The sequence below is a fragment of the Populus trichocarpa genome, chromosome 1 (assembly GCF_000002775.5).
Source record: "Populus trichocarpa isolate Nisqually-1 chromosome 1, P.trichocarpa_v4.1, whole genome shotgun sequence".
Lineage (NCBI taxonomy): Eukaryota > Viridiplantae > Streptophyta > Magnoliopsida > Malpighiales > Salicaceae > Populus > Populus trichocarpa.
The window spans coordinates 3686303-3712835 of NC_037285.2; the positions used below are offsets into that span (position 1 = coordinate 3686303).

A 26533-nucleotide genomic window follows, 5' to 3' on the forward strand; every position below is an offset into this window, starting at 1 on the left:
AGCAAGTTTTACTAAAATTATCTGCACGTGTTAATGAGCAATTTAGCTTTAAAAATAGAATTAGGTATAACAACTTTTTTTATGGCTTGGTTTATGCTTTTATTATGGTTCAAATATATTTATTTGATTTTACCAAACAATTTTCCAACCTGTTTAGTAAAAAATCACTTTGTTTCAAGTTGACTCGCCAATATTTTTATATTTTAATAAATATTAAATATTATTAAAAAAACACTTGTTAACGCATGTATTGCGCATAATATGTGCGAGGTTGTTAAATGATTGTTTGAACAGAATAGATAACTTTTTAATTTGATGACAACAATTTTTTTTAATTTTTCTCTCTTCTTACAATTTTCATGTCTATTATTTTAAAATTTGAAAGTTGTCCTTCATATTGTTATTCCTTTATCCCCCGTCCTACTGGCTTCTCCAATAAAGCTATTTTAGTTGGGTCCCCCACCCCCTATTATTTAAGATTTCAAACAATATTTTCGCCTAGATTTTCGTTATAAAAAATTGATAGAATAGGGGCATAGAGTGATTCTCGCCTTTTTCATATCTTCTAGGGATTTGGGCTTTGGCTTCTCCAATAAACTATTGTAGTTGGGTCTTCTTGATTTTCTATTCTTTATTAAAGACAGAGAATAGTCTTTATTCTTTATTAATGCATAATTTAAAGCCACACATAATCATTTTGATACACTGATATCAAAATTAATTTTTAAAAAATAAAAAAATATTTTTTTGATGTTTTTTCAAGTAAAAAGTGTTTTGAAAAACAACTGCAATCACACTCCCAAACATACCTGAAGTAATGGAATGATATGACGATAAAAATGGTGGTGTAGATTATGACGGACAAGTAATAATAGAAAGATGATAGTAATTGTGGTTGAAAATTTTTGATGATATTTTAAATAGATTAATATGTATGCAATATCTAAAGAAAATGAATTAAGCTTAATTATTGAACATAAAATATTTTATTATTTTATTTTTTATGTAAATATTTATAAAAAACAAATACATGAAAATTTTAAAAAAATTTACAAACATCCCCTGAACAATGTATGATCCTTCTTGCTTGAATTTTTTTTTTTGAAGATCTATTTATTCACTTATTTTGCAGTTTTTTTTCCATCAACTATTTTCAAATTTTTCCCTATCTTGGTTCAAATATTTTTGGTTGGCGAGGCAACATGCCGGCGATACTCTGCTAGAGCCCAAATGGGGAAGATACTCCTATACGCAGAATAATGTAACATGCAATTCCTCATAAAAACTCCCCCGATTTCCTGTCACGAAGAAGCAGTATTATTATTCAGTCGTTGGTAAACGTAGGATATAACGAGCTAAAACATACAATCTAAGAGGATGATAATTGACAAACAACAATTCTTTGTCTCTTATTCCCCGAAAATCTCATCATAAATCTTCTTTTATGAGTGATTATTTCAAGGATTTTCTTAAACGGCAAGCAGCTTCTCTTCTTCTTCTCTCTCTCTCTCTCTCTCTCTCTCTCTCTCTCTCTCTTTTCTCATGATTTCTTCTCTTTGTGTGCACAGAAATAAGTCAATTACCTGCTGGGGAAAATCACCAAGTTCTGTTTGAGAATTAATCAATAACTTGGCAGCACGATGAAGGGGTGCAGGGTCTCTGTCCGCCTATTAGAAAAGGAACTTGAAATCTTGGATTTTGGTGGGAAAAGAAGCACAAGTGCATTACAATATATATAGGAAGAGATAGACTATTAATCTTTAAATTATAAATTAATTAAACTGACCTGACCACCGTGAATTAAACCCATCATAGCCATTGCAGTTTGCACCAGATTTGAGTGGTTACCCTCAAGAGGTACATATTCCTGCGTCAACATGCACCAGTATACTTTCTTAGCTTTAGAAAGTTGAAGGAGGAGATCCCATTGATACCATGGGAGATGGAATGAGAAGGTCCACGCACACAAAATGTTATTGCATAAATGAGTTCTTTAGAAATCTTTAAAATGGTATTACCTTCTTAGGGCATGAAAGGTAACTCTCGCCCCATCCACCATCATCTCTCTGTGATCCAAGTAGAAAATCAACTCCTTTACGAACAGCCAGGCAATTGGAGTAAGTCTTTCCAGCAGCTGCTAGCCCTTCTAGAGCAAACCATGTACCATAGATAAAGCATATTCCCCAGTTTCCATACCTGTAGTAATTCTTGCTATATTTAGTCATTTCCCTGACAATTTTCTGCCAACTGTACAGCAGCCTTTAAAAGAATGTAGCAGCTCTTTTAAATCGATCATACCATGAGCCATCAGGCTTTTGCAACTCTTCAATGAACTTGACACCATTTATGATGGAATTTTGGATCTCTTTTGTCCTGTGGCCAGGGTATAACTTCTTAAATAGGACTAATGCCTGTATTGTTGATGATGTGCATTCAACATACCTGGATCGCTGTTTTATTAGTCTTCAACAGGTTTTTCGACATTCCTAATGGAGGTGCTCAATAAGTAATATTGCTTAACTATTTGAAGTAAAATGGTTCAAGAATCTTACTCATGCTCAACTACAAGATCCTCTAGGAACTCCACAGGATTGAGCCACTAATTGAACAGCAGAGACGTCACAGTTGAAATACCATATTCCAAGTCAAGTCTTGAAGGAAAACATACAGAATTTAAGCTTAACATTTCGAGTTTAGTTCGATGACTTGAAGAACTTACCTCCAACCATAATCCAGACCCTGCCGGCTCCCAAGCAGATACCCCACCATTTTTACTCTGCATAAAATCGAGCTGATTGTTACTTCGTGAATACCGTGTTCTAGAAAGGAGCAAATCCAAGGAAATACAAAGGAATGATGATGAGTTTTAGGTACACAAAGGTCACCATTTGAATGCAACTAATCCTCACCTGAAGAGAAAGTAAAATATTAACAGAATCAAAAAGCTTCTGAGGTTCCATTTTTTCACCTACGATTTCCGGAGGCATTGTTGAAAAAAGAAGGCAACACTGCAGAACATGCGAATCACAAAGTATGTTGCGATGGTAAATGTTCAAGGAAAAAGCTCAACTTGTTATAGTATTGCTTACAGCAGAAAACTAGAACAGACCTTCATGCTTTCTGCAGTGCAATCAGACACTTGCCAGCCATGATCTTTGTCAGAGAAAGTCCACGATCCTTTAGAGATATGGCGAAACATCCTTCTGAAGTCTCCGGGAGGATTCTCAGTGACCTTCAAGATTTGATGTGGGATGAGAGAAGCAGCATGCCAAAACATAACTAAATACAAGAAACACGCGTGAGAGGAAGAAACAATTTCAGGATATGAAATTTGGAAACCTGAGAGTTCTTTATGAAGCTATGCCCCTCCTTAAGTGCAGGTCCTGTTTCATCTGAGAGGTTGCTGGCAATCAAAGCTTGAAGGGCAAGACTGGTATCCCACACTTGACTACCAAAACTCTAAAATGAATATGAGAAGGAAAAAATCATACTCCATCGGCATCTCTTACTTCTGGTTTGCAAATCTAAAGTCTATGACTAAATACGCATACACTCGAGTGTGTGAGAATTCTTCATGGTTTTGTTGATAACATAAATCAGTGAATGGAAAGACGACGTGAACCGTTTAGGTACCATTATTATGATAGAAGTTTACCGACCTGCATCTTTATTCCATCTTCTCCAAGCCACACATAATCCTTGATCCTAGCAAGGTGCCTCCTAAAATAATCCCCATTGGCATCTTCAACCCAGCAAACCAGCATATCTAATGGCTGTTCCAGTTCAGTGGTACAAATGTCCAAAAATTAAAGAACATGTGTAATAGGCAAATGTTTTACTGTACTGGTTTTCTTTTTCGCCATTGCTCTGCAAATGTGTTACCTTTTCGACACATCCTATGGTAATGTATCTACTGCTCTCATCTTCATAATGGATGTGATCCATTGTTATGTTGAGAGCCTTCTCTCTCAATTTGTTGAAGGGCCACCGAGTAAGAAGGGGCTCGCCAAAAGTATAAATAGCATCCCAAAACAATATTTGTATCGAAGTATGTGGATAATAGTTATCCTCCTGAAGAAATAAAACAGATTTTGAAGAAAATGAAATGTTTTCAGATCATTTTCTGAAGATCAGCTGCTAAAAGTCAACTGACCTTTGCACATAAATGGCGGACTCTCCTCCAATTGAGTTTCTCATAAGGTTCATTGTAGATTTCTTCCCTAATTTGTAAGATGAGAGGTGTGATGGGACCAATAAACCTCTTCCCGTACAAGTATGCCATAGGCAAGTAAGTGAGCCGACAGTAGCCCAGCAAATTTCCTGCATTTATGAAATGCATGATTGGAATGGCAGAGCTAAAAGCAGGCTTTACACAAGCAACTAAATTCAAGTTAAGGACAGAATTCTAGAAACTATGAAGTTGGCAACTCTCAAAGAAAATTCGTAATGATAAATTAAGCACTAGCTCGAGTATTTGCAATTTCCATCAATCATATGCTAAAATTATTGAAGGATTTCATAATGTTTGTATATAAGTTTCATGCTTCAGCAACTTCATAAAACAAAATGCAAACCTGGATGAATGGGAGATGTAGATGGCAAGAACCAAAATTCTGGGGGCATTGGATTGCACCCAGCCCACTCATACACACCAAGTATCTACAACACAGGAAAATCAAACAATTAGAAACAAAATTAACATATAGAAGCAACATGACAAGAATCATGTAGATAAAGATTTCTTCCGTTTTTTTAGTAGACAGAAAACATTCTACTAATGATACCAACCAGCAACCAATAACTAGTTTAGCAGTATGAAATTAAATTGAATTGTGTTGTACCGCAAGCCAAGTCTTTCCCCAAGAGCTTATGGCAATTGCACTACCATGATCAAGAATCCACTTCCTTGCTCTTTCACATGCTTTGTCTTTGCCACCATCACGTCCTTCTCCAAGCATGCGCATACAGATGTAGTTCAGGACTGTACAGAACATGGTGCTGTGACCCTCTATGTGTAATCCCCACCCACCATCTTCATTCTACAAGATAAGATGCAGCACATTAGCAATCTGATACTGGTAAATCCTTAAAGCCAAGACGAAAAAGAGAGAGAAAAATCAAAATTAGTTTGATAAAGCTATTCCTTTTGTCATTCCTGTAATTAACAAATATACTCTACCTGATGACAGTATATGTAACGTAGGATTTCCTTTTTATGCTCTGCAGAGAAGATAGCATTAAGATGTCCTGTAATATACAGAGAAAAAACCTGCATTGAGGGGGAAAAAAGGTTCCCGTTAGAAAGTGAACGCACAAAATATCTGAATTATAGTTTGCAAATTTGTGACAACTGAGTAAACAGGCTTCCATATTCATTCTGATGCTACTCGTGAAAGCAGATTTAAACAGCAACATGGCCTGAAGCATACAAGATTTTGTTTTTTTTTTTACGTTCTGATCACCAGTTCTTCAGATCAAGCTATAAATCATATGAAATGAAAAAAATTCAAATAACATCTTTTCAGATTTCAACTCTTTCAATCAAGTTAAATCAAGGCAAGAAATCTATACGATCAAGCATTTGAACCTGTCAGAAGGATTTCAAGAGTGGGATTACTTGCGCTTGAAAGCCTGTCTTAAATTCAGCAAGGGTAAATTACAATAACTTCGCAGAGGTATAGTAAAATCATACTAGCTACATGAAAGTTTGAAGATTTAAAAAAAAAAAATGTTGCAAAAATCCAAAAGTACTTGCCCAAAAGTCAAAAGGTCTTTGCCAAATGGTCTCCCAATTTCTTTCATAATTTAGTATTCTAATTTATTTATTTTTGTTGACATCCATTTATTAAGTATGCGCTCAGTATTGTTTAAATATTATTAGTTACTTATGGATGGCATGCGAGTCGCAATCATCCCATCTCAGTGCCTAATATAGTTTCGTTTGTGTAAGATGCTTCGATTTCTTTACGGGAAAAAACACAGTTCTAGCTGCTTTTGTAGCCAAATGATCACCAGAAAAATGCTATGTTGCCAATTCTAGGTGGTGATGAAACTTCTGGCTAATATTTTTTGCTAGGTAAAATGATGGCAGGGATTGAGAGCAATAACCAGGGGAGGGAAATAGAACATTGGGCCAGAATTTTCAGCACACCAATGGCCATCGCTAGCCTGCAAGGCTGAAAACAAATGAACACTCCTCCTCAAAGCACTTGTTGCTTTTTCATAGGAAATCTCTTCGCCATCCTCAATCTTGACTTGAGGAATTCTTTGCTTGAATTTTTTCTCCCTTAGAAACTGCATTTTATTAAATAAAAGTAAGTGACTAAAAAGGTAATTAATGATGTACTAAAATTTCTCATCAGATTATTTGAACACTCTCCATGTGTCCTATTTCTGGAAATTAATAGCTAAACATAGAAACATATATATATATATATATATATATATATATATATATATATGAAAACATATTCTGTGAATTTGTATGTGTGTGTATATACCTGGAATTTCCAAAGGAGATCGGAGCTGGGCTTGACCTCGTTGCGGTTTCTCCAGAAATTTTGGCGAGCCTCTTCAACCTCAGCTCGCTCTTCAAGGGTGCCAGCATCAGGATCAAACTCCCATGTTTGCCTCCCCAAAAAGTTATTTGTGCTGTCTATGTGTGGATCATTGCCACCCTCTGCAATCTTAAGCCTCCACATGACACTGCTTCAGTCTCTTCCTTCAGTTTCTTGAGTATCAAAAAATCACTTCTCTTCTATTTCAGTAATGGCTAGCAATAGAAATTATAAAATGCACTGTATATAAAGAGAAAAATGAAGTCTTAGTCTTGGCGAAGTTTGATTAGATAAAGATATTTCATGACTTGTGGAGTTTACTCCCAGCAGAAGAGCTACTTATTTAACTTGCTTTCTAAAATGTAACTTTCAAAATATTTTTTTACCAAATTAGTTTTTTTAGTTATTTTTTTATAATTGTATATGCTAATATTAAAAGTAAAAAAAATATTTTGATATATTTATAATTAAAAAACACTTCTATAAAAACATTATACACAATGTTTTATCAAACACACGTAGTGTGTACGTAGTTATTATCTTAAATAAAGAAATGAGTAAATGAGACAAAACAAGAAATAATGATGAAATTATGTTTAACAATGATGTGTAAAATAATGTGAATATAAATAAATTCTATTTAATTTATGAGGAATAAAACATAACAAAATAATATAAACTGATGTGTAAAACAATATGTATTATCATAAGTTTGTAATGTTTGAAACAATTATTATTTTAATTTTAATTTTAATTTATAATAAGAATTATTTTTTTAACTAACTCGAAATAGTAATTTCTCTACTCATCAAAAGAATTTTTCATCATCATATAAAAAAAAACAATTCATTGCTAGAAAGATAATATAATTAAATTATGATTTACTTAATTATTAAATCTTTTAAATAATTTTAATAATAAAATAAGTAAGTAAATCAATTGCATATCAAATAAAATATTTTCACCACTATAAAATTAAAATCTAACATGGTTGAAAATACAAGCTAATAATTTTAAGGTGAGTTGATTAAGATGATTATATTTTTAAAAAATAAATTATTGATATGTGTGTATGTGATAAAAAAAAATATTTGAAGTTGAGTAAATTAAAATGAGCATAAAATATCTAGACTTGAAACTGAGCATGCACTAGGTTTGGAATCAAGCTCAATTAAAAAAAAAAAATTAACAATCAACACGTCTTAAATTTTAAACTTTAATTGTCAGAGTACAATCAAAATTAGTTTTTTACTTTATTTTCATTTAAAAAAAAAGATATAAAAACACTCTACTCAACATTATAAACACAAATTTAACTTTGAATCCTCCACAAAAACTTTCTTTGACATTATAATCAACATATAATACTCGAAAACAACTTTCTTTTATGTCTTGGTTTATGTTTTTATTATGCTGCAAATATATTTATTTGGTTTTACCAAATAATTTTCCAACATGTTTGGTAAAGATCACTTTTGACTTAAATAAAAACAAAAAATTTTAGAAAATTATGCCTAAGAAATTCAGCTTTTATTAAAAGTTGAGATTTTTAACATTTAACTTATAGATCCTAACATTGTATTTCTTCTTTAAAAAAATATTATTATAAATTATCAATGAAAAACAAGCTTTGAATTACTATTAAAAGTTGCAAATCATAATTTAAAAATCATATTAAATGAACTCATAATTTAATATTAAGGCGACTAAATATATATATATATATATATATATATATATATATATATATATATAAAATGCACATACCTTTGTAATTAACTAACAAAAAAAAGTAAAGAAGGAAGGAGTTTTATTATTCCCCTCCTCGTAAAATACTATTTATTAGAATAGTATTCTTTCTTATGTTTTTAAATTTAATCCTTTAACATTAAATTTATTGAGGATTGAGTTTCATAATTTTTTTCAAATTACTTTTATAAGATTATCTCAGTCTCATTACCGAGACCATGAGTTTGACAGGTTAACTCGGCTGACCTGAGTTTTTTCTCTTTTTTGCTAATTGATTTTGTTTTTTCAAATTCATTCTTCAACAATTGGTTGATTGAGAATTAAGTTTCATTATTTGTTTTGATTTGTTTTTTATAAGATTATCTTCATCTCATGACTTGGGTCACAAGTTTAGTAGGTTATCCTAAGTTGACTTAAGTTGTTTTGTTGTGTTTTTTTAATCAATTTTTCAATTTCAATTTCAATTTTAATTTCAATTATATCCTTCAATATTAGGCTTATTATAGATTACCAGGTTAACTTAAATCAATCCAATATGTTATCGTCCCAATATTTATATATATAAAAAATCATCTATAATATTTATTTTGAATCGAGCTAATTTTTTACTGGTTATTCAAGTTGTTTTAGATAAAAATAAAGAATAGACAGTACATGAAGAAGATAGATTTACTGCTATTACAATAAACTACAGACACGAGCACACTTCTTAACTTATACAATATGCTCTTTATATATAGAGAATAGTAACTATTGCCTTTCCGTAACTTTATTTCTTTCTATGATTACAGGATTCCTTATTTATATAGATTGATTTGTTTCTGATCTGCCACAGCTGTAGTTTCCATGTATGATAAGTAACCGTTGGTTTCTTTGAGATAGTTGTTGATTCCTTATTGATTTATCTTTGATCTGCCACAACTATGGTTTCCATGTATGATTGATTACCGTTCTGAATATTAGCCGTTGGAGTAATTGTCCCTACAATCCTGGACGTTAGCGTGATAGGAGTTAATTAAGATTGGTTGCTGACGAAGATGAAGGTGTTGTTACTGCTATTGTCTCTTGCTACTATCTTTTGCTGTTATTTTCTGTTGCTGCTGCAGAGATGTTATGGAGTTGTACGAGGATGAAGGAGAAATGATGTTATTGCTTATTGCCGTTGTTATATAATTGTTAATAGTTTTTAGACCCGTTAAATTAATCAAGTCACATCTAATTAATGTTCGTATAGTTTTAAAAAACATATTTCTACTAAAAGAAATATTACCGACTTTTAAATATTTTTTTATTAAAAAAAATAAAAATAACTCTAGATACCCGTAACAAAGCATAAGACAACGATCACGAATGACGTGAAACCCAACAAAAACCACCATCAGTGCGATGTTGTCATTGTGACTCTGAAATTGACATGCACCTAGCTACTAATTAATTAAGACTGAATAAAGGACAGCTTCAAGAACAAGTGATGACAGCTATGGAAATACAAGTAAATTGACTGCAGAATATATAAATCCTTGATAACACTCTATTAAAAATTTAGATACGCAATTTAACAAGAGTTGAATGTTTTTCAAAAGACGAAGACGAGGAGGAGGAGGAGGAGGAGTTGAATCGTGAGTACAATAGCCGTTGGATTAGAGATAACTCAAAATCACCTTATTCATATATGCACTCCTAATTTTCGAATAATTTCTTGTAGAAAAACTAAAAGTCCACGTGAAATTATTGTGTACCTAAACATATAATATTATAATAATATAATAGCATAATGATAGAATTGCTCTTCAATCATAAACCCACTTGACTAGGCAGTGGGGCAATTCAACTTTTTCATCATGAATATTGTTATTTTCAAATTGTACTTAATTTTTTTACTTTTTTTACCTATTAAAATGACTTAGTTACTCCTAAAATAAAAGAAACGTACATCCAGATATTAAGTATTATAGTTCACAAATTGGAAGTATTTTTTTTTTTTGAGGTATTGTTATTGAAATATGAGAAGCAAGTTTTACTAAAATTATCTGCATGTGTTAATGAGTAATTTAGCTTTATAATTAAATAGATGGTATAACAACTTTTTTATGGCTTGGTTTATTTTTTTATTATGGTGCAAATATATTTATTTGATTTTACCAAACAATTTCTTAGTAAAAAATCACTTTTGACTTGAATAAAAACAAAACTTTGTTTCAAGTTGACTCGACAGAATTTTTATATTTTTAATAAATATTAAATATTATTAAAAAAACACTTGTTAGTGCATGTGTTGCACATGCTAGTAAGTGAGAAGCGCATGTTAGGTAGTTCAATGATTGTTTGAATATTCTTGGTATTCTCTCTATGATGAGCAGCGTTTGGCCAACCACCCTTCAGTTTGGTGCTAGCGGTCCTTTTTTTTTTCTCTCTCCTCATCAATTTTCATGTTTATCATTTTAAAATTTCAAAGCAGTTCTTCAATTTGTTATTCATTTATATTTGATAATGTTCTTTTTATTACTATTTGTTTTGTTTGAGATAGTTTATAGAATTGAAATTCCTTTTAAATTTCATCCCCTTTTATTTTCTCATTTTTTAAATTTGATCCTTATTTTTTTTATTTCTATTTGTTTTATTTGATATAATTTTTTAAATTAATTTTTTTAACAATTCCGTCCTCCTTAAGTTTTTTTCAATCAAATTTAATCCTTATTCATTTAATTGTTATTTTTTATTGCTATTTTTTTATTGCTCTGACAAATTTTTTAAATTGATTTTTTTATTTCATCCTTCAATATTAAATTGGTTGGGAATTGAGCTTCTTGATTGGACCCGAGTCTATAATTTTACAGGTTAGAAAATTTAGAGATTAACCCAGGTTTAGGAGGTTTGTCCGGGTTTACTTTGTTTTTTCATATTTCTTAAGCTTGTGTTTTTTTAGTTTTCATCTCTCAACATTTATTCAATTGGAGATTGGACTTTGTTATTCTTATTCATTTGCTTTCTATATATTTTTTTATTAATTTTTAAAATAACCCGGGTTATCTCAATTTTTTATTTTTTATTTTTTGTTGAATTTACTTTGGTGATTTTTTAAAGTTAATATTTTTTTATTCTTCAAATATTAAATCGGGTTGGGATTAAATTTCTTTTCAGTTTCATCATGCAAGGTTGAAGTTTTTTTTATATTAGAGTTTGTGGTTTTTTTATCCTTCAATATATATATATTACTCCAGTTATTTGTTCAAAAAGCAGTAAACATGTTTGAAAAGATGACAACTTTGCCATGAAGTGAAAGTCTCTGTTAATAAGTTGTGGGAGTACCGTGTCGGCGAAGGAGATAAGAGGAAGGTATAAGCAAAAATGGATAGCAAACCCTCATAGCTGGGCGGGCGGCGGCAAGAAAGTGGGGGTGTAATTGGGATATTTATGTTGTGATTAGTTTTTAAAGTATATTTTATTTAAAAATATATTAAAATAATATTTTTTTAAAAAAAATATTTTTTATATTATTATATTAAAATGATATAAAAATAATAAAAAATATTAATTTTTTAAAAAATATTTTCAAAACATGAAAACAAACCAATAAAGCTGATAGATATGAACTGTATGTTTGAGATTGAATTACGGTAAGATGTAGTAATGTTTTTTTATAGATATAATTATTTTAAAATACAAAATATAATTTATTAAAAATTAAAAATATATTTTTTTATATAAAAAAAATTCAATCACGTATACGCCATGTCATGCTAATGCAATTAATTGTGGGGGGCATGACGTGGACAATGCACAAATGCTGCTAGGAAGGGAGGAGCAGCAGTGCACTGAAAACACGTACCTACGGTATCTTTTCCAAATAGTCGGAGCATATCGGCAAAAACCATTTAAAAAAGTTAAATTGTTGATATAATTTTTTAATAATATAAATATAATTTTTTTGCATGTATACTCTATTAAAAAAAAATATCTTAACAACTTATTTATATTTTAATATACTTAATATTAATACCTTTTACTTTTTTTGAGAAAAGTCATTGAAAAAAGTTATGGATGCTAAATAATGAATTTTGAAATAATAAATTTTAATGTTTTTAGTTTTTTGATAGATATTTAGGATTAGAAATGATTTTTTATTGATAAAAAGGAAATTTTAACTCTTTATTTAACTATCTCATCAGAGGAGAAAAGCTAAATTATTATTATTATTATTATTTCTTTTACCTCTCCCGTTGGAGATGCCATTATTGTCATTCAAGGAGAAGTCTACAACACCCACTAAAATCTGTCGGAACCTATCGCTGGCCTGCTTTAACTTAGAATTGCTTCCACTCAACAGATAAACTGAGGTTTTGTAGTTTAATTGGTCAGATTTTAAATTTATTTTTTAGAAGTTATAAATTTAAGTTTCACAAACTTCAAGACCATTAGACCACTAGAGACTTATATGGTCGTTAACTTCAAGGTCTCAGGGGATAAGTGGAAGTGCGCGTCAGCTAGTTCGGACACTCACAATTACAAAAAAAAAAAAAGAGAGAAAAGAAGAAGATGATATAACTTTAATTTTGGCCAGTACAAATGGAATAGTATTGGTTCGAATTAAATTTCTTAGGTTTTAGATGTTATGTTCTATATAGATTTGTGAAATCTTGTGGGTTGTGGTAGAATAGTTTTTTTTTAATATTTCTATGATGGAATCATATGAGTATTTTAAAATGGTTTTGAGGTTATTGTTATATATCGTTTTTAAATGATTGAAATGTTTGTTATCTTCTTTATTTTGCATGGTTACATGTTGTTTCGAGACATTTTATTGTAATCTAACTTTGAGTTTCAAAGTTAAATATTAAATTTAATGTTAATGATTTAAACTAAGGATATTATTCTTACAACTTCATACTTATAATTCCACACTTAGAACTAGCTTGACAGTGTGGTTGCGGTTGCTTTTCAAATAACTTTTCGTGCCGAAATGCATGCCAATGATATATTTTTTATTTTTTAAAATTTATTTTTGACATCAGCACATCAAAACGATCCAAAACATACAAAACATGTTAAATTTTAGCAAAAAAAAATTAAATTTTTTGGGAACGCGGTTTCCACCGCGTTCCCAAACGGTTTCTTATAATGATATTTTAAAATTTTTATGGTCTTTTAATATGCAAAAAGAAAATTAAAACTTGCGGAGTAATCAAATAATCTGAATATTTTGAATATAAAAAAATAACTTAACAGGTCGGGATTAAAAAACTTAAATTTATTAGATGATTCTTTAATTAATTACAAACTGCAAGCCTAATATTGGAATCCTATTGATTATCACTTACAAACTATAAGTCTAATTAAAAACTATTTGCCTACAAGTTATATATTTATTGATTATTATTGATGTGATTACAAGCTTATTAATAAACAAGTTTTAAAGATTCTAAGAACTTAGTTCAATTACGTAGCAAATATTGTTATTGATTTGTTATTGTTGGTAGGGAATATTATAAATAATCATCTATTAACTATACATATTTTGAGGATGCACCATTGAGATGGCCTAACTTCACTTACAATTTTTTTTACAATTCTGGTCATATATATATTTTTTTTATTAGTTCAAATTTTATAATTCACTTGATTTAGCCCATAAACAAGTTTATCCTTGTTTTCATCTAACTTATTTTCATCAAGCTTAGACTTTGTTTATGATTTCCCTGCTTCCAGGGAAGCACCAGACATGTTGAGAGATAGGTGGAGAGGAATATTTGAAAGACAGTTATTTCAGAACTTAGTACACGGTAGTCCCCATTTATATTGGTAGGTATGATAATTTAATTTGAATTTGATGAATGTAAACTTGAACTTATTTAAATATTTGATTTTTTTAATTGTTATTTTATTTGATAAATAATAGATAAAATATAGATATTGTTAAATTTAATCAAAACCTCATTCATATATATATATATATAAGATATTTATGTTTTTTAATACAATCTAATTCTATATCCGATAACCCCATCAGTGATATTTTAAAAATATTTAAATAAATAAATAAATAAATATATATATATATATATATATATATATATATATATTGAACAAAAGTAGAAAAATAATTAAAATCAAATAAATCAGTATAAAAATCAAATATTTATTACAATTTTAAATTTTTATACATTCAAATACAATAAATCTAAAATAGAGGCGGCACTGGAGGAGGAGGAGGTTGGTCATTGCCAGGACCGTGAGGCCATTTAGGGGGTGCATATGAACCACCCATATATGATCTTATCTCCATTACCAATCGGCGGGGTTCTTCATAATCAACAGTGAGTCGTTCATATTTATCATTAAGATGGGTCGTCTGATCATGTACTCGTTGGTTTAACATCACTGTGAACTTCAGAGTTTGAACGCTCGGAATTGATTGCGAGCATCCAACTGTCGAAGCACTACGGGTCCTCCGCAAATTCTCAGTTGTAATGTTAGAGAGTCCGCACACCCGATTTCTATCGGGCCCACCGAACGATCCTGCCTACAACCACAAATCTAGATCGATATCTGGATGGATCGAAGGATCGTCCTCGTATCTCTCCTTCAACAGTTTGTTATATGTGTCCTCGAAAAAAAAAACTCCACACATGCATTTCAATAAAAAAAAAAAACCTCAATCGGGCTTGGCTTGCATCCAAGAATCATAACCTGCAATAAAAAAACAAACAAAACGGAGTCGCCGATGTGGGTGGTAATGAAACCGTGAACACGCTGGTTTCAGTTATCCATACTAGACTGTGATCGTCGAGTGAAACGTGTGGACATCACATGTTAAATGTATTCCACCCATACAGCCTCTAAGACATACAACGGTCTGAAATCCTTCTAAACTGCTATGTCATTCTAGTCTGAAAGCTCTTTTTTTTCGTATATTTTTTGGTTTCTTTTGCATCTCATACCAAAAATCACGCAACTTATATGATACAAATTAATTATCTATTAGTAAATGAAAAATAAAATTTTAATATTTGAAATAAAAAAATTATCCTGAATTCGATCTTACCTAATTGCAGCGTGATTTTCCCAAACCCTCCTCGCAACATTATCATCAGCTCTCTCTTATTTAAATTTTCCCTTAAAGTAAAGATTTATAAAAGAAAAATTTCAGTAATTTCAATAAACAACCCAAATTAACATAAAACAATTTAAGTTAATACTACTATTGAACCTTGAAAAGCATGCATCGACCTGCAGTTTCCATTCAGGATATTTGGAAACCTAACTCCATTGAAACAATAGAATTTTCATCAACGATTTAAAGATCGATGTTAATGTTATAGCAGCCTCAATGTTTTGTAAACATGAAATTGCATTCTTTAAATGATATTATTTTTTCAAAAATCATTAAACATGTCGTTGTGAAAGCAAAACAAACTTACATTGAAAGGTCGTCCTTCCACTGGGCCTTGTACTTTCATGTAAAAAGATCGATCCCACTGTGAATGGACCCCCCTTGATGTTGCGGCATTGCACTCGACAAGCCCGCATCGTGAGTCGATGCATGTGCCTCAAATGAATGTTCTTGGTCGGCACCTAATGACTCGTGGTCGTTAGCATTGCTGCTAGAAGAACCAACAGCGATCATGTCTTTGCGACATGCAATAGACTTTGCCTTAGACATCTATATAAATTAACGATTAAAAAATTAAACGATTCATATTTTTTTAAAAAAGATTCGGCAGCATTTTTTCTATACGGGAGACTACTTAAAAAAAATTAAACCTGTAAATACACAATATATATTCCACAAACCAGTTGATTTTATTCAATTTCTTCTAACAACTTAGCATAATTCAATTTCTTCCAGCAATAAGATCACGGGGCAATCCTATTAAGAGAAGCATGTAACAATGACATCTACACCTTTGGGCCGTCATCACACAAAATGGTTGCTAATGTGCATGGAAGGACTTCCATTGATGGATGGCACAAGCATCATGACATCCTTCTCTTAAAAGAGTCCACCATCTTGTCAAGAGTTTCTCTTCCTTTTATATCAACCAAATATTTGTTACTCTATATAGGATGCTGGCTTTTGATACAGCCGTTGAGAAATGAAGAAAAAATAGGAAAAACGGAAACAATGCCATTCAGTAAAGGTTGCAAAAAAGGCCAATTAGATCGCAGTCCGATACAAGTGCTTTGTATAAGGATGTTAGTTTAGCAGGTACATATAAAATCAAATCTAACAATTTTGATTAGCAATAAATCACCTATCTGGCAATAAAAGATCTATAAATATATATTCAAGTACTTTAAACTAGGATTTCAAGGATGTTGGTTTACCAATTACTCTAGATTTGTGGCCCGTGTTGTGCCGCCACTATAATTTAATTATATAATATAAAAATAGATAGCAACAGTAAATGGAACTTTAAACAAAAAAATAATAGGCACTAGTAAAAAAAAATTACTAAAAAAAAAAAAAAGGCAACAAAGCTAAGATTCTCGCTAATCAAATGGAAAAAAAAATACGAAAAGAAATTGAAAATAAAGAAGAAAAGAACCAAGGTGAGTCAATCTAAGTGAACATGTCAAATATGCAAGTCAGGTTATAAGACCCAGATAAGCCAGCATAAAGCAAAAAGAAAAAATCTAAAGTCGAACTCTAAGCAAATTCAATGTTGAGTGATAAAATTAAAAAAAAAATCAATTAAAACATAAAAACAACCAGCAAACTGGGCAACTCAACCAAACTCTAGGACCCGGATCATGTGAATGAGATAACCCAATAGAAAGTAAATAAAAAAAAAAGATTATGAAGCTTAATTCTAAAACAATCTAATATTGAAAGATAAAATATTAAAAATATTAAATAAAAAAATATTAAAAAAGTCCGAGTCAACCCAAGTTAACACACAAAACTCACGGTCTTAGTGATGGGACCGGGAGAAACGAATAGAAAAGAAATTAAAGAAAATCATGGAGTTCAATATCAAAATTCTCCAACCTTGAAGGATGGAACTGGAAAAAAAAATTCTAGGACAAACTTACTAAGTTTGAGTTAATATCTAAAACACGCAACTTGTAAAATCCTAACATGAGCTAAATCAAGAAGCTTAATTTCCAATCAATTTAATGTTGAATGATGAATAGGAATAAATCAATTTAAGATATTTGTCAAAGTAAAAAAAAATAGCAATCAAAAGAATGAGATTAAATTTGATAGGAAAAAAAACTTAAGGAGGATTAAATTGTAACATGTGAAGTCTTAGACCCAAGCTCAATCAAGAAGTTAATTCCTAACTAATTTAATATTTAAAGATGAAATTGAAGGAAAAAAAATTGGCCGAAGTAAACAAAATTAGCAATAAAAAAAATAAAGATCAAATTTGATAGGAAAAGAAAATTGGAGGGATGAAATCATAAAAGAATTCAATTTAAAAACCATCTCAAATAAAACAAACTTGGCCCGAGACAACAACAAATAAATCGAACAAAAAAAACTTGGCCCGAGACAACAGCAAATAAATTGAACAAAACAAACTTGACCTGGGTCAACATGGGTTAAGTCATGAAACCTGTGACTCGATACATAGGATTAGGTTAACCCCATAGAAAGATGAAATTGAAAAAAAAATTAATTGTGAAAAAGGGAAAAAAAAGATAGTGGTCAACTCGGATTAACTTTTCAAACCTGTTACCCGAGTCCTGATGATGAAATTATCTCATAGAAAATAAACCCAAAAAAATCATGAAGCCAAATTCTAGACCAACAAAACCCTAATCAATAAAATACTGAGAGATAAAATTAAAAAATAAAGTTTCAATAAAAAAGAATCTAAAACTAAACAAATAACAATTAAAAAAATAAGAACCAAAATTAAAATTAAAATAAAATAAAATAAAGCATTCAGAGATGCAATTGAAAAACAAATTCAATTAAGAAAATAAAAAAATAGCAATCAAAATAATGAGGATCAAATTTGACAGATAAAAAAATTAAAGGATGATAAAACTGAAAGAAAATTCAAATTTCATGAATTATTTAAAATAAACAAATAATAATAAAAAGAATAGGGACCAAATCTTAAAGCAAAACAAATTGAATAGATGATTTGAAAATTTATAGGGAGAGACATGGAAATCAAGGAGAAAAAAAATGAAGAAGAAAATGTCATTGTTGCCAAACCAGAAGGACGTTAGTCACACGTGCTGCCAAATGATGGAGGTGTCATCATGAAGATTCAAATATTGCTGCGGATCGGACAAAGTTGCATGTGCCGTCCAAAAATCACGAACATAGCCATGCATGTCAGAATGGACAACATGTGTCATTCACTTTTTAATATTAAATAATATTTTATATATATTAAAATATCAATTTGCCTCTTACCGAACTAAATAATTATAAAAATATCAAAGAGCTCCTGGATATAAGCTTAAGATAATTTAAATTCAAAGACAATTAAGTTATTTTACTGTGTCGTAGAAAGATAAAAGTCAAAATAGCCCCTACAGACCAATTCAATATTTTTTTTGTTTTAAAAGTATTTTAGTATCAAATTGTTCCTGACCGAACTAAATAACTATAAAAATACCATAATAAAAATACCCAAAAGCCCCTGGACATAAGCTTAATTTAAATTCAGTTATTTTACTGTGTTGTAGAAAGAGAAAAGACAGCCAATTCAATAATTTTTTGTTTTAAAGAGTATTTTAGTCATTTTAATATGAGAAAAAAAAATAAAACTACCTTATTATCCCCATTGCCAAGGCTAATTTTTTAATTTTTTTTTGTTAATAAAGATAAAATAGTAATTTTACTATTTTAATTTACAATACAACTGAATCTAAAGCTACTGTAAAATCGCTAAAGTATTTGTGCTTGGAGTTTTAGTGTTTTTTTTTGTTAATAAAACCAAATCTAACAATTTTGATTAGCAACAAATGTGAGTCAAAAGCTAGGTTTTGTTTTTTAAAAAAATAGCAATTTTCCAAAAACAAATTAAGAAAATAGCAAACATGAAAAAGTTTTGAGAAAAAATCACAGGTTGCATTGTTAGGAAAGCGCAATCTACTAGGTTGTGTTGTTCCTAACTGTACAAATAAAAAAAAACAAATAAAAAAACAAACAATATTTGAAAATAGACTCGAAACATAGAATTAGAGAAATTAGAGGTAAGAAAAGAAAATTGCATGGGACTTGCAATGCTTGTTCTTAAAAATAACTGACACAAGAAAACAAGAAGAAATACACTGGCATCACCCTATTGTCTGAAGCTCGAAACTTGAACTCCATGGTATTGTTTGTACAAAAAGTACAAGAAGAGAGTTACAGAGAAAAGAAGTTAAACAGAGGAGGAGCTCGCTTAAAGATTGACTGGGGAGGATGAAGATAAAGATGGCAAGTTAATGATGAATATAAAATTGTTGGTCCATCGATACCTGGAAATTATAACAATGTTGGGGCGTCAATAATATTTAAATATATTTATTATATTTCATTTATTGTTAGATTGTGATATAAAAAAGGCAAAAAAAAAAAAGAATAAAAATCAAATATTTGATGAAAATAAATTGTATTGATTACATCTTTTGTGTGTAGAATGGTAAAATTTGTAAATATTCATAATAAATTATACAAGTAAAAAAAATAAACTTGATTTAAATCATCAAATGACTCATACTAAGTATCCTAAAGACACTCTCTTCAAGGAGATAATTACTTGTAGTACCCTGTGAGTTACCATAGAGTTTCTCATTTGGAACATGCATTTTTATACCAAGGCTAAATCCCTCTATGAGGTTTTCATGTCTGTACACACTGCGTTTATGATAAATTTATTTCTCTTTTAACTGAGAAAAAGAAAGGCTGAGACAATTTGAACAGACAACCCCATTTGATCTTAATTTCTTTCTCCATATTTCTCATTTTATCTAGTGAGCCTATCATCACTATCAAATGAAAACTTCGTGGAATTTTTTCCTTCTTTGGTCTATTAAGAGGTTGATTTGCTTAAGTTTCACCCCACACAAAGAATGATGTAGCTTAATAGAAAAATTTATATTTCAGGAAAGTTACTTTAATAATTCATTTTCAGATTTGGGAATGAAGCCCGGACACTAACAAGAGCAAATGACAAGATACAAGTTAAAGGTTTTGATACTGACAAGTTAAAGTTTGGGCAAACCTTCTCATCTCCCTGCATAAATTTCAGAAAAGTGCTCCTCCAAAAAATTCTCTAGAACTAAACAAACACCCGGGAACCCATTTGGATGCAAACTTTGACAAAATTGACACCTAGGAATTCCTTGCATGGGGATGATGATACAAGATTCACAATAAACTGCACAGAGAAGATATTAGAATAAGTACTTGACAATAATGTTTCTATTTCTTCTGTTTTAGCTGGGTAAATGCAGTTTATTAGAGATTACCATGGCCACAATTAAGAACTACTGGTCGAAACAGCAGTTTCTTGCATTCAGCACACAGCAAGTCAGCAACAGAGGCCTGCTTTTGAATTCCACGTCCAAGCCCTGTCCTAATCAAGTTGCAACTTTTGATGGCTGCATTCGCAGTGCCTTCAGATATACTTAATGGTGATGAAGGCATAATTTTCACATTATCCACACTATGTGCAATTGCCTCTGGAAAATTCCCTAAAGAAAAACAACTATCATAACCCAATTTGGTTTGTGAATGGGTGGGTAGACGTAGAGAATTGCTTGGGACATCTAGCTCTTCACCAGGAAGTGATCCAGATGAATGATGACCAAACTGTGGAGAGAAAAGGCCAAATTTCTTTTCTTCTTCTGCACAACCAAATAAGAAAATATTGCATCAATCTGTTTCAAATGACATTATCGTTCATAATATTAATACAAGTCAAACCACTAAGAGGTTCAACATAGTGGTGGAGCTATTAAGGGATGCACACGAGTGTGATCAATGGAATGTCCAAGGTTCCTAATAAAACGAAAGGGAATGTCCAAGGAGCAATTGCAAAGGGGCAAGGAGATGCAACCCTCAAAAATCTGTTCCCATCAAAATTTAAATTGTCACTGCAAATTGTCTTCACAGATTTAATACTTTAAGTTCTACAAGTGTAACTGACATTCCAGAGTCTCTGTTTCTATTCCTTTCAACCACTAAGAAGCAAGAACAAATGCAACTGCACACTACCAGGCAACACCACTTTGCACATATAGGAAAATTATAACTAAATTCACTTGCCATTGGAGCACTGAAACAAAGAAATGACACAGCAAAAGAAGAAACTTTTCATTTTGTTTTCTCTATCTTTAGCAAAATGAAGAGATGTCTCATATTGAAAAAAGAAAAGGTAAATGGTATATCTACAGTGCATCAAAGTGGGAGACAGATAGAGAGCAGAACAGTTTGGGGAGGGGAGCAGGTTATGGTTCAAACATACAATTTACCAAAAAGCTTTACAACAATGACAAGACCATTTAAAGAGTTTTTGCAAGTAATGAAAACAACTGCATCTACTATTCTTAAACATAATCATTAGTTTTTTCCCTTCAATAACACATGCAGAATCAATCCACATGTCCAGCCAAAACAAACAATTTGGTTTCACTCTCTGCAGCTCTTTCTCAGCCAAGTTTGGCTCAGAATTGCACAGCAAGTACAAGAATTAGTGTCATAGCAAAAAAATGTTTGCTGTAATAGTGGCTCTCCTCTAGAAACGAATGACTGCATTTTTAATACTTGCTAACACCAGGACATTCTAACATTCTTGATCAGCTAGTTGTAAATAGCTCTAGATCAAAAACAGCCAAGCTAGTAAATCAAAATTAGAAATCCATGCAGCAAAAAGAAAAAAAAAGGATTTCAAAGATATTTACCTTCCACTTCTCCTTCCCTTGTCTTATAGGCTATAGGGCACATCTTCATAAGTAAGAAATGCAGCAATTGACACACACGTGGGAAGTGATTAAATGGGTGCCGACAAATTGGACAGTGTGACTCGCGAAAGCCATTCATGCAACGAAATACACACCAGAAGCATGAAAAGTGGCCACATGCTACAAAAAAAAAAGGAAGGATTTGTAAATATAAGATTACAAGCACCCAGTATAAAAAATTGAAAGTTTTGCCTCCTTACCTAAAACAACTGGCTTGTAAAGTAGGTCCCTGTAAAATAAAGGAAACTCCGTTTAAACATGTCATACACTAGAGAAAAATTGATTGAGATATTGCTTAATTAACAACTATCTGGGGTCACATCTGCAAAGCTGTAATTTTGGTCATTAACATGAGCCTTCTGTTTCTACATGCAAACATAGGAAACAATACATGGTTCCCAAAAGATCCAAGTATGGATAGTCTGCATGACTCTAGAACTTTAGATTAGCTGTTCATTTGCTTTTTCAACCACAGATGCCAAATTATTATCAATATTATAAACAAGCATTGATTAGTATAAAAAATGCATAAAGGCCTCATAACTCTATATTTTTTTTCTAGTAAAGGTCAATGATCTTAAAATTGTCCCCGTGAATATCAAAAACAGTTGGAAATGAATGTGTAGCATCCTCAACTGAACTTGCTAATTTTTATATACAAGAAGTTTCTACAAATGATCGCTCTTATCATTGGAGGAAGCTGGACATGTACATTATGCCCAAAAGCTTCTGGAAAGCACTCCATTTTAATCTAATTTCATGTTCCGAAAATGAAATACTTGAATGTATATTGTCAGTCATGGCATCATCAGTGCAGTGTAACTCACACAATGTTGATTAAATTTCAAAAAATGATCTTGACAGCCCAGTTTCTTTAAATGACAAATTGGGACAAGCAGACACAAATTCAATGCCAGTCATGTTACTGCTGAATTTGTTTTCGGATCATTTAAGATGCACAAGTGAGTAATTCTATAAACAATCATGCATGTTAATTCCGTCAAATTCTACATTTACATTGCTTAATTTGCATAATTCTCATGGTTCAAGGCCATGTATAGAGAGACACCATACAACTAACTTGTTACCATAGAAATTACAGAAGCTAAATCCAAATTAAAAACAAAGGAAATCCATCTAACTTTGACCCTTATCATAAAGTTTAAATGGTAAAGCTCCATAAAATCTTAACTATGCATCTTTTAAGCATACATTAGAAATCCAATACAATTAACGAACTATTGAAGCACAAAGGTGAAACACAAAATCAAAACAAACATGAAAAATCTTGCAATATGACCCCTTTTTTTCCTTCTTGTCTAGCAGATTGGGTCAAGCTATTCTTCTATTAAACATTGAAAAGTTGGTATCTTTTTGGCACATTACAGTAAATTATAACTTCGTTCCCTTTTTTCTCCTTTACTATTTAACAGAAAACAAAACACTTTTACCAAAACTAATTAAACGGCAACAGAAGGAAGCTTTAAGCATTACAAAAGGGTAAATGTCAACATGGAAAAGCATGGCTCAATCAGCTTTAAATAAATTGAATTCTACACAAAAAAAAGGTGGCAATTAAAGACTTACAGGCAAACAGGGCACTGAAACTGGCCAAGGAAATCCTGTTCTTCTTCATGGTCATTGCCTTCTTCCCTTTGGTGATGATGTTTTGAGGATGGAATTTCATAGTTATTATCGTTTTGGCATTGCATTTTCGATTCTTCTGCTGATGGGGTTCTGTTGTTTTCTTGATTTTCCATATTTCTCAATTTAAAGAGACGGAGAGACAGAAAGCATAAAAGGAGACACGAGTACGAGGATGTGTCTTTCTTTATAAACCTAGCTATGAGTTGTGCTCTGCGTATTTTGGGTGGCTTTCCTTGTAAAAGAAAGGGAAGGGATAAGGAAAGGACAACCCATGTCAATTGGTAAAGAAACGAATTCAAGGCTTCATCCCTCAGGCGCTTGAGTATTGGTCACTCTATGCATGGCTTGGTTGGTTGGTTATATATATACATTCTGTATATAGTTTTTTAGGGTTATTCATTATGTTTTAGCTTAAGGCCCGTTTATTTACTGGAAAGAAGTTTTTTAAAAAAAAATAAATTCCGAAAAAGTATTTTCTGATATTTGGTAGTGTAATGAAAAATAAGTTGGAAAACACTTTCTAGTGTTTGGTTATGTCATGGAAAATGAGCTGGAAAATAATTTATTAATGTTTTATTTTTTTCAAGTTTATTAAAATAATTAGGAACAAATCTTACAAATTAAAAAGTTGAATGAGAATGAAATTGAAAAAAAATATAATTTCATAAATTATCTCAAATAAAATAAATAATAATCAAAATAATAGAGATCAAATCTAAAAAATTAAAAAAAATAAAAGGTGAATAAATTAAAATAATAATAATTAATATTTCATAAATTATTTCAAATAAAATAAGTAACAATAAAAAAAATGAAGATCAAATTTGATAGATAAAAAATTTCAATAAGAAAATAATAAGAAAAAGCAAATAGCAATTATAAAAATAAGGACCAAAGTTAATATCAAAATTAAATTTTAAAAGATGAAATTGAAAAATAAATATTCAAAACAAATTATATATAACAATCAAAAGTTTGAGGATCAAATTTGATACAATCAGCAAATAATGACATTTCTAAATTTTTCACAACTTCCGGAAAGTGTTTTCCGCCTAAATTTTCCAGGAAAACACTTTCCTGAAAACCAAGCTAAATTTTCCTTTGACTGGAAAGTGTTTTCCGTTGACCAACTTTTCTAATGGCAAACAAACACAGGAAAGTTTGGAAAGTGGTTTCCCGGAAACTATTTTCCGGAAAACAAACACAGCCAAAAGGGAAAACATTTTCCTAGAAACTAAACCAAATTTTTCTGACTGGAAAGTGTTTTCCGTTGACCGGAAAGTATTTCGGTTGACTGGAAAGTGTTTTTCGTTGACCAACTTTCCTAATGGCAAACAAACACAGGAAAGTTTGGAAAGTGATTTCCCGGAAAGTGAATTCCGGGAAACAAACATGGTATTTTTTTTTTCGCGCTCTGTACTGTGGGACGTGTCAATAAAAATTTCTAGTGTATAAAAAATATATTTAGATGATGATAACATTAATAAATTTAGGTTAATTTGCAACTGGATAATCTCAAGGGAAGAAATGAGAAAAGAAAATTAGAAGGTTCAAATCCCAATAAAACTAATTTTAAATAATAAAATTAAAGAAAAATCAATTTAAAAAAATACATGAGAAAAAAATTTGAGTGAACTCAGGTATACTTTATTAACTCACCACCCATGACATAAGATTGGGATAAAAAAAATATTTTTTTCAGAAATAACTTAGAAACAAAAATTAAAGTTAAATAAATAAAAAAACATTAAAAAAAACTCGAGTCATCCTGGGTTAACCTAACAAACTTGCAACCCTGGATAACCCTTTAGAAAGGAAAAGCATAAAAAAAATAAGAAATCTCAAGACCCAATAGTCCAACGTCAAATGATGAAAATAAAAAAAATAAAAACATTGAAAAAATCCAAAGCAACTCAAGTTAACTTGACTAACATGCGACTTGAGATAACTCCAGAGAAAGGAAAGGGAAAAAAATAGAAAGCTCAAAGCCCAATAGTTTAATGTCAAATGATGAAATAAAAAAGAAACATCAAAGTTAAATTGGATTAATATTCGAAACCAACAACCTTGGTCATGAGACCGAAATGACCCTACAGAAGAAAAAAAATCTTGAACAAAATTTTTAACAATCAAAAAAGAAAAAAGAAAAAAGAAAACAAATAGTAATCAAAACAACGAGGATTAAATCTCGTATAAAAATAATGAAAGAAAGAAATGAGGGACTCAATCAAAAAAAAAAAAAAAAAAAATAAGAACAAAATTAAAAGAATGAGGACCAAAATTGGATAAATAAGTAAATAAAATAAAATATTGAGGGATAAAATTGAAATAAAAAAATTAAGAAAATGATATAAAAAAAAACCAAATAAAAGAATGAGAACCAAATCTGAAAAAAAAAATGTTGAAGGAGAAAATTAAAAGAAAAAACAAATCAAGAAAATGATAAAAAAAAATGAGTACCATATTTGATATAAAAACTAAACAAAATCAAATGAAAAATGATAAAATTAAAATATAAAAAAATTAAAAAAAAATCCAAAACAAATAAAGATCCATCAAGAGAAAGATGAGCACAGTTGAAAGACAAAATAAATGGGAGGACAACCTTGATTTTTGGTTGACCTGACGTGAATTTTAAAGAGATGAGAGAGAAAATAATGGAAGGA

At 30.6% G+C, this 26533-nt stretch overlaps 2 protein-coding genes across 6 annotated transcripts; both read right to left on the reverse strand.

The window, feature by feature from the left end:
• Positions 1–957: 957 nt before the first annotated feature.
• Positions 958–6882, reverse strand: LOC18094524 (lupeol synthase). 5 transcript variants are annotated; one of them, XM_024597498.2, is made up of 18 exons: positions 6501–6881; positions 6109–6294; positions 5180–5269; positions 4842–5039; positions 4575–4659; positions 4154–4320; positions 3883–4071; positions 3660–3773; positions 3340–3459; positions 3110–3232; positions 2910–3008; positions 2720–2776; positions 2553–2599; positions 2299–2442; positions 2019–2196; positions 1787–1867; positions 1584–1667; positions 958–1298 (listed from the first exon to the last, which is right to left on the reverse strand). In XM_024597498.2, exons 1-18 carry the CDS (start codon positions 6699–6701, stop codon positions 1176–1178), a joined length of 2286 nt encoding a protein of 761 aa, XP_024453266.2. In that variant the 5' UTR covers positions 6702–6881; the 3' UTR covers positions 958–1175. The 5 variants fall into 5 exon arrangements, with proteins under 5 accessions (XP_024453266.2, XP_052310559.1, XP_052310562.1 ...); XM_024597513.2 differs by having other exon boundaries at positions 1183–1298; positions 1584–1690; positions 6501–6882; XM_052454599.1 differs by lacking the exon at positions 2910–3008 and having other exon boundaries at positions 6501–6882.
• A 12952-nt stretch (positions 6883–19834) lies between these two features.
• On the reverse strand, positions 19835–24208 carry LOC18094522 (E3 ubiquitin-protein ligase PRT1). Its single transcript, XM_006368847.3, has 5 exons — positions 23808–24208; positions 22421–22449; positions 22161–22340; positions 20727–21104; positions 19835–20635 (listed from the first exon to the last, which is right to left on the reverse strand). The coding sequence occupies exons 1-5, from the start codon at positions 23978–23980 to the stop codon at positions 20484–20486; spliced, it is 912 nt and encodes a 303-aa protein (XP_006368909.3). The 5' UTR covers positions 23981–24208; the 3' UTR covers positions 19835–20483.
• Positions 24209–26533: the final 2325 nt, after the last annotated feature.

What these genes read in the sequence shown, in the direction of transcription:
- LOC18094524 (XM_024597498.2), bottom strand. Translation starts at nt 6,701, where the DNA reads ATGTGGAGGCTTAAGATTGCAGAGGGTGGCAATGATCCACACATAGAC. An exon ending in AAGATGGAATAAAGATGCAG is followed by an intron (nt 3,460 to 3,659) that starts GTCGGTAAACTT and finishes TATTCATTTTAG; the next exon opens with AGTTTTGGTAGTCAAGTGTG. An exon ending in TTGGTGATTTTCCCCAGCAG is followed by an intron (nt 1,299 to 1,583) that starts GTAATTGACTTA and finishes TCTTCGTGACAG; the next exon opens with GAAATCGGGGGAGTTTTTAT.
- LOC18094522 (XM_006368847.3), bottom strand. Translation starts at nt 23,980, where the DNA reads ATGGAAAATCAAGAAAACAACAGAACCCCATCAGCAGAAGAATCGAAA. An exon ending in AAGGGAAGGAGAAGTGGAAG is followed by an intron (nt 21,105 to 22,160) that starts GTAAATATCTTT and finishes TTGGTTGTGCAG; the next exon opens with AAGAAGAAAAGAAATTTGGC. An exon ending in AGTTCTTAATTGTGGCCATG is followed by an intron (nt 20,636 to 20,726) that starts GTAATCTCTAAT and finishes TTCTCTGTGCAG; the next exon opens with TTTATTGTGAATCTTGTATC.